Here is a 14,687-nt window from a genome sequence, read left to right as displayed (position 1 = left end):
TTATTGCTGTCATAACCACACCACTCACACACACACATACACACGGAAACACACACTACACACTGCAAGCCTATGGAAGCACACAGAGCCTCTCGGAGAGTCAAACTATGTTGTCTTTGTGCTTTCTTTGCTTTAGGTGGGAAGGTCTCAGATTTTCTTGGTTAGTCCAGACACGAAGAAAGTTGCCATAGAGAAGAGTTTCAGAGAAATCTCCTTCTGCTCACAGGTATGAAGCACTGCGTGTCTTCCGCATAATTCTCTGTTTGCTTGTGTGTGATTTTTAAACTTATTCTGAATCCTTAAACCACCTCATAATTTCTTCCCAGGGTATTCGTCACGTGGATCACTTTGGCTTCATCTGCAGAGAGACCGTGGAAGGCGGCAGCTGCCACTTCGTTTGCTATGTCTTCCAGTGTACAGACGAATCACTGGTGAGAGCTGGAGAATGTAGGGAGAGCATAGAATAACATGGCAGGGAAAGGATGGGACATGTTGTGTAGAAAACATATTTTGTCCTTTTCTTTTTCTGCCTCCATCCAGATTTTGTTTGATTTTTAACAACACCGGTAACAAAGCAAAATCCATACTGGTCCAATTCATTATCTCATTCATTTATAATGCATATCTACATGCCTGGAAACATCTCTTGTATAATTGTTGAAGTGAAGCAGTGGAACGGTCTGTGCATATGTACAAATTCACATATCCATATATTTCCATATCATCACCTCCCACTCAGTGTTCAAATTTGATCAGCCCACTCAGTTTAATTTGACACCTCGCAAGTTTGCTTTGGATTGAATTCGAGCGCCACAATAGATGAAGCTGGTATTATTCACCAGCGTTGTTTTCTATCAATCAAGATTAAAGTCTGCTTTAATTCTTTAGACCAGTGCCTCAGGGCATCTGCGTTCCTCTGACTCCTGGTGTGCCAAATGGACTGTCAGTTTGATGAAAAGCTGTCATTAGATGGATGTACTCCACTGTATGATAGGTCACTGTTGCTGCAGTGTGAATGTCTCATACTAGATACTTCCTGTAATTCTTGAAATAATGACTCACTCAGCCTGATAAACATCAGTAATTCTGACTGTTCCAGTGCTGCCAGAGTGACCTGGACAACCCGTGTGAAAAACTGTTCTAGTCTACTTTTATATTCACTTCTACCAGTTTTTAAGATAAAATATATGGAAATACCCTGAAAGGCTATATGATGAAGGAAGGATGGATGAAAATCTGTGTTGTGCTCCTGTAGGTGGATGAGATCATGCTGACTTTGAAGCAGGCGTTCTCTGTGGCAGCCCTGCAGCAGAATGCAAAGACCCAGAGCCGGCAGTGTGACAGCTGCCCCATGCAGCAACTCCACCGACTGTGTGAGAGGATAGAAGGTAGAAAGCTGTCCCTGTGCTCATCATAATACATGTCAAACAATGAGTAAAGCTGAAAGCATTTTCAAATTAGAATTGGTTGGAGTAATGTTGATAGGTTGATATACCTCTTTAAATCATTTAATATAGTGGTAAAAGGCTGAGCCTCACACTGGATTTCATAAATATTTGATATGAAATGTGTTCTGCGAGGGGACACTCCATGTGAACGTGATGGATAAAAGAGGCAGTGATAAAGACAGAGCGCCTGTGTGAAGAGCAGCTGGACACACACTGTAGACACACACCGACTCTATGTATCTGAAGTGAGACTAATCTTGTCTGCAGTGTGTTTTCATTCTGTTCACATGTGTTTCAGGTCTACACCCATCTAAAGCCAAGCTGGAGCTTCAGAAATACTTGGCCACTCTGGACAACCAGGAGCAAGCTTCAGTCTTTGAAAACGCAATGGTATGTGGTATTTTCTGTTTAAAGAACCTGTAGAACAAGGTAGACATTCCTAGAGTTCCCTTTGAGGTGATTGCAACTAGAAACAAACCGTTCAGTTTGCAAAATTCATCTGAGTTCGTCACGACTGAGTCACTGCCAAATCACAGGTTTTTCATGGGAGATTTAGAGCGACGCACTGATTCGTCTTTACACGGGAATTAAATATTTCTGCCACCTCATCGCTCTGTTTCCTTCATGCTCTGTGTTGCTCTTTTTGACTCACAACAAGCGGATTTGTTTGATAAAGCACATTCATCTGATTGTTGGCAGTGGATAACGTAAATGTATTTGACCATCATTGTTAGTGCAGATCCTTGTACAGATAACGGTGGATCTTAAGAGGTGAATGTCCTCAAATGTTTTGCTATGGCTCTGTTGACACCTGCTGGTGATGTACATGAACTGCAATGCTACAAAAGTCCTGAATGGGTCCCATCAGATGATCCCTACTCTTCTGACATTAATTCAGGATCATTTATCCTTGTCTTGTAGTATAAATACAGTGTGCAACCACTTGTTAAGTTTTACTCTTGTGCTCCTGACCTTGGTAAATTGGTTTTTATTTCATTTAGCTCTCAATTTTGAGCCACCTGCTGCACAAAACAGCACAATGTATCCAGTGCTGTTATGTAACATACAGTACGAAACCTTCAAAGCTGGACACTACTTTTTGGTCAACATTTACAAACTGTTCTCCATATATCAGGGCCAGGGTTGAACAAAAATATAATAAAAAAAAAAAAAAAAAAGATGTTTGATGATGTTTGACGTGTGTGCGTTTCAGAGGGCTCGTCCTAAGAGCGATCAGGAGGAGAATGAGTTGGTGATGGCCTCTTTGAGGAGTCTGTATGAGGAGAGACAGAGGAGCCATCAGCACACACTGTGTGGAGACAGCAAACAGGTAGATTTTGTATACTACTGTAGCTCACAGAGGAAAGATAACTGGAAAAAAGTATTTCATATTTTTAATGTGTCATACTACACTTGTGAGGACCTGTCTCTCATTCACTGTCTTGCTTTCTGTCTATGCCCCCCTTTCTCTCTCCGTGTGTATGTAGGTGTGTGAGGATGCAGCTCCAGCCCCGGTGGAGGCTCAGCAGCAGAGTAGCAGTCGGCAGCGACTTGAGCAGTTCAAGAGCCGAGCCAAGCGCTCTCTCACTGAGTCCCTGGAGGGGATCTGGAAGGTAACAGTGCTCTTTATTTGTATTCAGTAATGCTCAGAATTATCACTCCTTACATTTTAACACATAGACATAGGATATTACGTGAAAAAGGTCCTTAGAGTAGTGTTTTTAGTTACATGTAAAAGCCACATACTATACATAACCTGGGCGTGTGTGTGTATTTTGCAGGCGAGCAGCAAGACCAGAGCTCAGAGGGACAATAGTGTCGGAAGTGACAGCGGCTCTTCCACTTGTACGGTCAAAAGCAGCCAGGACCATCCTTGTCTGGATGACCCCTTGCCTCCCTCCACCCAGCTGCGCCCCACCAGCCCACTCAGGTAAACACACTTAAACACACATGCCTGCACACTGACTCATACCTTGAGTCAGAACAGTCAGTGCTGTAAAGGTCACAGCAGCTCCTTGTTTTACTCTGATTTAAGAAGAAAAATTTTTGTGATTAAAAGGTTTTTTTGTTTGTTTGTTTGTTTTTACCCTGAGTTCAAGGGACAACTGAGAAGGAGGTGACAGCTCCTCCATTATCTTTGCTGTTAACAGCAGTCAAGACCACTCCTCCTTATACACAGACAACAGCTCTTGGTAGGGGGCACTCGAAAAATAACCTCCAGAATAGGAAAATTGGAGCTGGACCAATATCAATGGGGCCTTATAATAAAACTCTACTTATAGCTGTGTAGGTGGTCATGTATTGTGGACACTGTGTAGTCTTCCTCACATACTTTTCCTCATCATCTTTAGGTGCCACAACTCAACAGGAGACCTGAAACGCCTTGACTCCTCTCTCCCCCTCTCATCCTCCTCCTCTTCTTTACCCGGTGATGCTCAGCCACAGGGCTTCCGCCGACGGGCCAGCACCTTCAGCCACCCTCCCACCCCTTCCTCAGCAGAGTACTCACCGGTGCACATACTAACTCACACACCACAGGACCCTACTGCAGCCTCCAAGCCCAAGCTCGTACGACACTACTCCGTCAGCACCGACACTCCGCACCAGAGCAAGTAAAGAGAGTGTGTGTGCGTGTTTGTCTGTGTGTTTGTACAGGTAGACAAGTAAATGTCCAATTGAGGAATTGATTTTATTCAGTAGAATTCAGTATTATGAGATCACATAAGTACATGCCAGTGTTGGACAAAGTATTTCCAGGGCTCAATCATTGACTGTTGAAACCTGATAGTTTGTTTTATGAACCAAAAAACAAAACAAAACAAAAGCCATCACATATTACAACATGTTAGGTGTTAATCATGTGTAGAAATAGTGCCCACCAGTTTAATTAGTTTCTCATCTGAAGGGATCTCACTGCCATGAGATACTAAGTTGAGCTGGACGAAAATGAGAGAGGATTGGTAACAGTTGCCTTTAAACGTACAGGCTTTGTGGTATTTTCCCACCATGCTGTATGATAATAAGATAAAAACTTGGGAAAAACTTGGTAGACCTCTACAGCCCACTCCTCATCTCTGCTTGAGGCTAGCAGCTCAAGGCTATATTGGCCGCTACTAGCATAGCACAGCCAAAGCTCCTAGTGGAGTGTAGGTAATGTTACATTGTGGGTGATGTAGACGCTGGGTTTTGAAGAAGAAAGTGTGAAACAAAAAAAATTTCTGGTTCTGCTGCATCGAAATTTAGACTTTTTTAACTGTCCATTATGAGTCTGACTGTTATAGGAGTTCAATGCTAAGTCAGTGGAGTGCTCTTACAATTTCATTCAGGTATAACAGTCAGTAAATACCGAATGTTATGTGGTATCATTTATAGTCATAAAGTTACCATTTAAACCAGGAAAAGACAATATTTATAGTTAAAAACAACATTATCACAAACCAAAATCCAATTCCACTCACATAAACTGCCTTCCAGCTCTACCTCTCTTCCTCTTTCTCTTCACCTTTTTTCTATTTTTACACTGTTTCAGTATCTTTGACAATCTTTGCTCTCTTTCTCTTGGCTTTCTCTTTCTTTATTTGCACCGTTTCTCAGACATGTCCCAACCGACTCCACCCTTCCTCCCATTCCTCCCTGCCCTTCATCTCACTCTCCTCTTCTCGCTCATCATCCTTCCTCACCTTCTGCTGGAGCCCGGCTCAATAGAAGAAGGTGAGAATCCTCCGCTGGCTGTCTGTTCAACTCAGTATCTCCTTTATCTGTTCTGTGTGCACTCATTCGTTGTTCAAACCTTCTTTTGACCTTGTTTTCCATGTTGCTATGTAAGGCCCTGTGTAAAAGTAATCCAAGCTGAATCTCTTCAAAAATAGAATAATTTTCAGCTTTTTTCACTTCAGCACGCTGTAATAAAAGATACAGCCGTGTGGCAGCCTTTGTTAATGGAGGAGTCACATCCTTCCATTGAAATCAATGGAGCTCAAAAGCATTTCTCATAAGCCATGTGTCTCTCTGTGTGAATGGGGCTTAAGTTTCTTTTTATCTGTTTTCTGCCTCCTTTTTTCACTCCCATCTCTCCATCTCAGTACCCTGGGCGATCTGCGTGCTCGTCTTCACTCCTCCTCCTCTGTCCCTAATTTTCTGAAATTTCAATTTCTGGCCCCTGTCCATGAGAATGATTCTCCCGAGCTAAGGAGCAGGTACACACACATGTACACCAAATAATCACGTTAGTGTGTCCAGCATAGATATGGATGACTTTAACTGATTTTATGTCTCCATTTTTTGATATATCCTGAATGTTTATTTGGGCATATTATGTAACCATTCATGTGTGTGTGGTTGAATGTGTTTCAGTGATGTAGCAGCTCTGTCTACACCAAGTGCAGCATGTGGGGTAGGGGAAAGCCCTCTGCGCAGCCACCGCCACTCGTGGAGGCAGCAGATCTTCCTACGAGTCGCTACACCTCAGAAGAACACAGAAAGCAATGGTAAGTTTGGACACGCTGTTTGATTTGACCCTGTTCAAGAACATCTCTCTCTCAATGGAGCCCCACCCAGTTTCCTTTGATTTACACTTGGTGACTCAGTCCCCACAAAGTGTTTCACTGTTTGTCCACGAAGAAGTCATGCTGCTGCATTTACCCTGCAAACATAGTGAAATATATTTAGAGGACTAGATACCACCTTTGCTTTTAAGAGCAGAATCACAATGAAATGGATAACAAAGGCAGCATTACAACAGATTTGAGTAGGTTAGCATTGACTGTAGGCTACAACAGATGTTGCATCAAGTACAAAAAATAACTTTCAACAAGTATTCAGTTACTGTTCCTTTTCTACCACAGACTGGATATGAGTAGTATTTCCTTGGTACTTACATACTCTAGATTGAAATACATACTGCACTTTTCAGCCTGGAAAAAACAGCTCAAATCAACCATATTATTTTTTTAATTATGGAGAAAATAAAGGGAGTGCACAGAAATGTAAACATTACCCCAGCTCATCAGGGACAAAATCAATGATACCTGCCTGCAAAGCTGAAATAAAACACGCTGCTCTAATGTTTTACACTTAAACAAGACTCCACACAAATGTGCATGTAAGCGAGTTTGATACAGTGAATGATGTTTTGCTTATCGTCACCAAAGTCTCCCAGAGATTACGTCAAAGTGTAAGCATGTCTGTTGCATTAAAGACCAGTGACAGCTGAGATCTTCACCTTCAGAATACTTTGCATGCTCCAGTTGTAAATTACAACATGTTCAGTTCCAGGTCACGACACTTGTGGAAACACACGTGTTCTTACGCATACACGTGTGCTTAACATCCTACCAAAATAGCAGCATGAGCAATGTGCTGCTTCACCTGTGTTATTATTACAAACACCCGTAACAGGTCCGGATGTGTAGACAGTGGTGCAGTGACAAAGCCTGTCCACTCTGTGTCACTATTTCATGTAAGATGATGTTACGTCCACGTAGAAAAGGGGAAGGGAAATAGATCACTTTATCACAGCTGTTTCTCTCCAGCTTGATCTTGAATTGGCTGTTATCACCTTCCTCTTGCCAGATTTTCCTCTTCTTGCTATCTATATTTCCCCAATTTTTGAGGTGATCATTAATACACTCATAATCATGTTCATTCAAGTATTTTTGGTTTGGATTTCGGAGTGCTGTGGGATTGTTTGTACTGAAAAGTGCCTACCAAACCACCAATTTTGGCCAGTGGTGGTACACACAGCTAATTTACTTTTCCTCTTGAAATCCCAGTTTTTTTAGCATTATGAAGTAGACCATCAGTGGGAAAATTTACTACAGTATGGCTATGGAGGCAAATGCTAGAGCAGTCAACTCTTTAGAGTCTAAACTTAAGACCAAAATATCCAGGGGCTCATTCAGTATAAGACATGTTCGTGGAAACGCGGAAGACATGTTCAATTTCACCTTCGTGTGCAGTGTTTCGCATGTGCATGTCATGTGACAGTAAAGGGGAATGTCTCCCCCCGATTCTTCTTCTAGAAAGAGTAACACTACATTTAGTGAAATATTGCTTTAGAAATATTGCCAGTAACTTAGAAATATCAATCCACCTTATCTCAGTATATGTGTGTGTGTCTGCCTGTGTGTGCAGACGTGGGAATCATTCATGTGCTTGCATGTCCTCAGATCCTGCTTTTTGATAATTATTATGTACTGTGTGTGTGTGCGTGTGCACGTGTGTGTGACAGAGCAAGTGTTGACAGTTGAGATAGATGGGTTGGTCACACTGTAGCTCCACTGTAAGGCCTGTAAAAACAGCAAACAAAGTAAAAAGAAAAACTCCTTGTGGGAAATTCATGACACATGTTCATATAAAACATGTTCATACATAGTACCTGTAAGTTAACCAAAGAAAGGAAATTGGTTTTTATTACACTTTATTATACCAGTGTCTCTATTATGCGTTGAAAAGAGATGTTGTCGTGTCTTGTAAATGCTTTAGCCAGCTTGCAAAGCTGGTTTCAGTGAATTTTGATTGCAACCATCAGCTATTTTCACACTATCACTTATTTTTTATTAATCATTTGGTCTATAAAAATGTGAGAAAATAGTGAAAATTTCAGGCTGTAACTACTATGCCACTGTCTTTGTGTCACTGTGAACTGCCTTAAATCCAAAATACCTCAAAACATCAGCAGGTCAAACATATTTTTTTCAGTGTTATTTCAAATACTGTCACAAGAGTAGAGATGTGATATACAGTAACGGGGTTATGCCGAGTGAGATGAAGAGTCAGGAAAAAATGATTCTGAGGCATCAGCTGGCACTGATCTTGCAAAGTAAACAATGGCAATATGCTATCATGGGATGGTGGGTCCACCTGCAGTGACACATGCCATGCCAAAAATAATAGAGGTGTCTGTTTTGATAAGTCCTGCAATGCTGGTGTTGTTTAGACTCCGAAGCTCTTGCTGTTAATTTTCATTCAACCTAATAGAACTGACGCGTGTAGCTCCCGTTTCAGTTGTGACTTTGTACAGGCAAACGAGTGCATTGACAAAAACACGGCATAAGAAAAAATATGAATGAGTGTAATTAAATCACACCTACAAAGGCAGCTGTACAGATGACTGGTATTAAACATCCCAAAGTCCTGACAGCCTAACACAAGAAGACTGCACTGGCAAAGAGGAAGACTTGTCCATGTTAAACTCCCAGCACTGACTGAAGGCAGTGAACAGTAACAGGATATTTTAGCCACTATGTGCAGAAAGCCATGCACTTCTGTCTGCCGCAGTGTCTTTTTTATGCCACCATCAGAGGGTGCCAAAGTGTAAAATTTGCAAATTTGCAACACACCACAGCTACAAAACATTTGCATACAATTCAATTAACATGTCTCTGATGCGATCTCAACAACAACTAAGCAAGGGCCTTCTGTCACAGGAATAATGAATTACATTACACCTTAAAGCGTTCCTGTTAATTTGTACACGCCTCTCTGGATTCTGTATTTGGGTCTAATAAATGCACCAGGAATGTGGGACTAATGTGACCTTTTATCTGCCTTCCCTCTGCACATGCTGCTCATCAGGGATTAGCCAGGTTTAGGCTTGTCATTGTGCACTAAGTTTCCTTTTCAAATCAAACAGGTAAACTGCACGAAAGTTATTTCTCGTCATCGTCAATGAAATCTGCACCTGAAGTTTATTTTGATAGCCAACTGCCGTGAGGTAATGGAGCAGTGGTGCTTTTAGCAGGACAGTGTGATGGGCTTTGTGCTGGCTGAATGCAGTGCTATGCTGGGTGTGTATTTATGCGTGTGCTTACATACATGAGGTCATGGGTGTGTCCAGTGAGTGTTTGTGTGTTTGTGTGTGTGTGTGTTCGTGTGTTCGTGTGCATGTTGGAGGGGGTGGTGGTGTCTCAAGGTCATGTTGACAGTCCACACACAGACAGCGCCAAAGCAAAGCGCCAGCCTCGTTGACCCACTTTGCATGTTGTGTGTGTGTGTGTGCGCGCACTGGGGACTTGGTTCTGGCCAAGTTGGAGTGTTTGCTCAGGGAGTGGATCATGCCACTTTGTGCAAGTGTGTGTGTGTGCATGCTTGAGTTTTTCACACCTGAAAGCCAACTCTTCAGCAGTGTTCTGTTGAGGCAGTGTAGCAGTCTGTGTTTGTCTAACAAAGTCATAACTATGTTAAGAGGGTTTGTCGTCTCCGTGTGTGTCTGTGCCTTCACTGCTCTTATAACTCAAGGGTTGCATGTTTGTATAGTGACTCCGCTGCTTTTGGCAGGTCTTGGAAAGTCTTCCTGACACAGACACAAAGGCATACGTAAACGGTAACCTCATCTGGCACAAAGAACCCTATTGTCATCATGTGTGCCTATGCATGTGTGTATGCATGCATGTATGTATGTATGTATGTAATGTGTCTATGTACTGTTGGTTTGTCTTGTTTTATTATTATTTAACCTTTTATTGAACTAGGCAAGTCATTAAGAGCAAATTCTTATTTACACTGGCAGCCTGGCATGAGGCAGAGCCTCTTGAGGAAAGGGAGCAGGTCAAAAGTTAAAAGTTAAAAAGACATCCAAACATTTCCAAAGCATCCACTGCTTAGATACGATCACAGCAAGCATTGCATTGGACAACAAGCATTACATATTATAGTGTATCTGCCGCTGGACTGAAAGGGTGACTTACCTGACATATTTCTAAATGATATATTTTATAAATTTCCTCAGAAGACTTTTTGGAAAGATAAGCATCAAATTTACATACTGAAGGCAAGCTCAGGTATGCGTGCGTGTGCATTTGTGTGTTAGAGTGAGGGAATTCATTATGTCGATGAGGGTTCTCACAAGGATAGAAGTGCAAGGTTTCATGTGTGGGTGGGTGTGTGTGTGTGTGTGTGTGTGTGTGTGTGTGTGTGTGTGTGTGTGCGCGCGTTCGATGAACTGAAAGAGAAGCAAGTGCTATCTGGATAGTTGCTGTGTCCTTCCTCTAAACAACACAGGGTATTTTGAGGTTTGGGATCCACCCTGTACTTTGGGGTGGAGTCACACAAACACATTTTTTTCCTGTGTGTGCGTTGACTGTGTCAAATAGATCTATGTTTAGCATTTTTTTTTATTATTGTTATTCAAGAGTGTCCAAGCGATTGCTGTAAATTGAATTCACCTGCCTACTTTGATTGTGGGTCAGTTGGCAAAGTTAAAAAAAATGTCATATTCTGAGTCAATGGAAAATGAGAATACTCATTTAATAAGATTACTGAATAATGTTTATGCATTTTTAAAATTCAGATCAAATATTTCTTCAGATAATTAATTTTCCTTTCTCCTATCAAGCTCGGTTGTTTCAGACAACCTGCTTATAATATATATAACATTTATTTTTATTTCTATGGTTATCGCTTTCCTGTATTCTCGTATTTCGTGCAACAATAGACACCTAATGTAATGTGTTATCTGATCTAACTTTAACATAATTTGATGTGTCTTTCAGAGCGGGGGGATCCCTGTCTAGAGGGGGGTCGAGTATGCGTGGGCCAGGTGGGAGTTGGAGGAAGCGGTGATTCGTCCATCAGGGTGGCGCCCGAGGAGAGGAAGAAAAGGAGCAAAGAGGAGCTGAGGGAGCTCTGGAGGAAGGCCATCCTGCAGCAGATCCTGCTGCAGAGGATGGAGAGGGAGAACCAGAAACTACAGGGTGAGTGTGATGGATGATAAATCACACACACACAAGAATACATTAAACACGTAAATCAAAATAAGCTTCACTACAATGAGCACTATAATCTCTCTTAATCTTCGAATTAGCATTAACACTAACATTGCAGTGCACAGTGCTGTGGTGAAAGTGACCCATCCCATACTGCAGGCAGCAGCCAGTGTGTCCTGTCAAAGTGAACCAAGACTTGAATGTCTTCCAGCTTCCTGAAGACAAGAACAGCAGTTATTGCGAATGTGACATTTAGTGCCTCGGCCACTGCATCATAAATGACACAGAAAACCAACAAATCCTGACATTTAAGAAGCTGCACCCAGCAAATGTTTGCTTGAAAAATGACTGAAATGATTAATTGATTATCAAAAGAGTTGGTGATTATTTGTCTTCGACCAATGAGTTGATTAATTGAGGAATTGTTGCTGTGCTAATATCCTCTTGTCCAACCAATTTCTCATTGGTCGGACAGTTGCTGGTGTTACAAAGGAAAGGCGCCTCTGAAGATTCTCACCTATATTATATATATTTCATTTGGTTTAGACGAGTAGTGGCGTTATCAAGTGCTCTATTCACACATGGGCTCAATTGGATATTATATGCATTTTGTACTGACAGGGTTAAGTCTGTTTAATGTCCAGTCCAACTGATTTGGACATTTGTGTTCTCACATACAACCTCTGGATAATGTTTAGGTAAGGTCAGGGTTGCGGTGCGTTTATTAGAGAGAGGCAGCTGCATCAGAGCCAACATCAGAACTAATCTAGAGAGGATGTGCAGACCCCCCCCCCCTCCCCATCGAGCATTAGATTAGTCAAAAGCGTGTAGAATTTCAGTGGACCAAAATTTTCTTTGCTAAACTACAGCCCTTTTGGCCACTATCGACAAAGTTATTGAATCACATTATATTTTGTCGCTGCATGGTCCTGTAAAGGTTAATTTGTCTGCATGACAAGAAGGCGAGCAGCCAGCATTGTCTCATTAAGTAGCGTTGGCATCACTCATGTGGTGATGCTATCCAATTAGATGATGAGTTGGTTTCTCCAGAAGTCTTAATCCATCTCTGGCAACTTGCCTTTCCAGATGTGCACACACACACACACACACACACAGGTTAGGTTATCAAGTTCACACCTGCTTTTAGTTCACCACAAATGAACAGGTTATATAACACATACTTGTATGTGTGTGTGTGTGTGTGTGTGTGTGTGTGTGTGTGTGTGTGTGTGTGTGTGTGTGTGTCTGTGCTTGTTTGCTGGTAGGCATATCTAAGGGTGTGCCAAGTGCACCACCTCTTTCCTGACCCAGTTGGCACCTATCAACACACACCTTGCTATCCACCACACCTAACTACCTGCACTGTATACAAATGATTAATTCACACACACACACACACAATGCTTGATTCACCACATAGATAGAAAAGATTGCCTATATAACAGAGTGTCAATGGAGAGAATGTGGGTCAATATTGATGTAAGAAAAACAAGTCTGGACAGCAACGTCATTCTATTCAGCCTCTGTCATACACACACACACACAGACACACACACACACACACACAGACTTGCACTCATGCCATACACACCAGCATACACATCCAGAGAATTTGGCAGCTTTCATGGGCGTCTATACTTTTATTGTGTTTTATTCTTCCCGTAGGGTACGCTCCACCTTTCTGTCCGTTATTTGTCTGGGTGGAGCTCAACTCCCTGTCCTCCATTCTTTCAGTTTATCTCTCTCCTTGCTGCCTGGTTTATGGGTCAACTGTGAAAGAGTGTGTGTGTGCTCTTCCATCACTGTGTCTGTGTGTCTTTGTCAGCTCCAGGGTGGGGTATCCTATCTTGTTATGTGCTATCATGGGTGGAGTGTTCCGGCGACAGAAAGGGAGAAAAATGGGAGGCGAGGAGAGGTTAGAGTGTGGAGGGACTGAGCCGCGCTGGCTGGGCTGCAGCCAATGAGCGAGTCCTAATGGACTAGACTCTGCCTGCTCCAGACAGCTGATAAGACAGACAGCAGAGCCACGGCCTCTCCAACAGCATCTATTCTTACTCTGGGTGTGTCAGCTTCTGCTCCGTCCAAGTTTTCTTCCTCTATTATCCAGAATACGCATTCCAGGTCACTCCCGCTACTTTTCTGTCTTTGATTGCTGAGGCCATGATATACAGCGCCTCATAAAAAGCACTCAGACCTCTTGAGATGCTCTCAATTTATCTGGTGCCAAGTGTATTTTTAGATGTGTTTATTCTAGATTTTAGTGTGAGTTCTATGCAAAGCGCTGTACTTTTGCAAGGCACTGACTTTGCATATTCTCAGTTTGTTCATTAAAGCTGTGTTGTTATTAGAATTGCCTCAGTTGACTTTTGCTGGTGAAAATACACACAGCTTAATATCCCCCTGTTGGCTGCACACCTAATTTCCCCTCCGTTTCCCGGAAGGTGTCAGTTCAGATTGGAGCGGGAAGTGGCCTGCTGTCTCTTTCCTGTCCCAGAGTGATGATGTCACTCTTCCCAACTCTGCCAAGCTGCAGCTGGTCACTGGGTGGACACCACACATGAGCGGAAAGGGTGGGAAAGTCCACAAGGGGAAGGAGGGAGAAAAGGGAGAGGGAGAGTGTGGTTGACAGATGAGACAAATGTAGGATTGAAGGAGAAGAAAGAGTTGAATGTTGGCGAAAAAGAGAAGAAGGCAAGGGCTATGGGTTAAGAGATTAGGGGAGGGAGAGAGGAAGGGTGTTGTCAGAAAGAGAGGAACAGATGAGGGGCCCTGGGTGTGCCCTCACCTTCTTTGATCACTGGTGTCAACATGTTGCAACGGAATTCACAGTTTGTGTTTTTCTCTTAAGTTCACATGTTGTGTTAATCTGTGTTGAATCCAGGGCCAAGGTTTCCCTGAATGAATTTGATAGCACGCAAAAAAAGTCATCTTATGTCACAGAGGGGGAATGTTTTAGAATAGTAAGAATAATAAGTCCTGTCCAAAGGCTCTCTGTGATATTCCTTGATCGACTCGCTCCCAGTGAGTCATGCACAAACTAACACTGTATTCCAGCTGAGTGATGCATTGTGAAGTCCAGCAACAGGATGTTGTGGAGGGTCAGGCAGAGCTGTGGCCCTGCATTGCTCTTTAAAATAACCTTCTGATGCTATAACCAAGAGTTACTGACATAAAATTAATATTTCAAAAGCAGCATAGCTTTGTTTTCACCCACAGGAGACAGTTGTTTTTGGTGAAAAAACTCTAAAAACCTACTGTGCGCCACTTGATCAGCACCAAACAGCAGACAAACATGGCTAGAGACTAGTTGGTGGAGCATTTAGCAGCTGAATAGCCAAATATTTCCCATAGGAGATGGTAGAGACCAAAAACAGAACTAAAATAGAGTGAATATTGGACTAAGTTTCATCAGGTGGCCAGAAACACAACTCATAAAGGATGATAATGCAGCTTCGTAACTGCTGAATGTTTTTATTTCATAAAACTGAATTGATTTCTTCTTCTGACTTAAGGTAAATCGTTTTAGCCTGCAGTC

General features: G+C 42.4%; 1 protein-coding gene across 6 annotated transcripts in view; it reads left to right on the top strand.

The window, feature by feature from the left end:
• Positions 1–14,687, top strand: part of tbc1d1 (TBC1 (tre-2/USP6, BUB2, cdc16) domain family, member 1) — a 43,726-nt gene that overhangs the window by 18,936 nt on the left and 10,103 nt on the right. For 5 of the 6 annotated variants that reach the window (XM_076728219.1, XM_076728220.1, XM_076728218.1 and 2 more), the window contains 12 exons: positions 137–226; positions 327–431; positions 1,256–1,388; positions 1,747–1,838; positions 2,662–2,778; positions 2,936–3,061; positions 3,230–3,378; positions 3,800–4,060; positions 5,043–5,159; positions 5,531–5,644; positions 5,802–5,935; positions 10,940–11,140. In XM_076728219.1, coding sequence (XP_076584334.1) covers positions 137–226; positions 327–431; positions 1,256–1,388; positions 1,747–1,838; positions 2,662–2,778; positions 2,936–3,061; positions 3,230–3,378; positions 3,800–4,060; positions 5,043–5,159; positions 5,531–5,644; positions 5,802–5,935; positions 10,940–11,140 — 1,639 coding nt within the window. The remainder of the gene's footprint in view (positions 1–136; positions 227–326; positions 432–1,255; positions 1,389–1,746; positions 1,839–2,661; positions 2,779–2,935; positions 3,062–3,229; positions 3,379–3,799; positions 4,061–5,042; positions 5,160–5,530; positions 5,645–5,801; positions 5,936–10,939; positions 11,141–14,687) is intronic. The other variant, XM_076728221.1, reaches the window with a different exon arrangement.

This window comes from Chaetodon auriga, chromosome 4 (assembly GCF_051107435.1).
Source record: "Chaetodon auriga isolate fChaAug3 chromosome 4, fChaAug3.hap1, whole genome shotgun sequence".
Classification (NCBI taxonomy): Eukaryota; Metazoa; Chordata; class Actinopteri; order Chaetodontiformes; family Chaetodontidae; genus Chaetodon; species Chaetodon auriga.
This window is presented reverse-complemented; position numbering and strand designations above follow the sequence as displayed.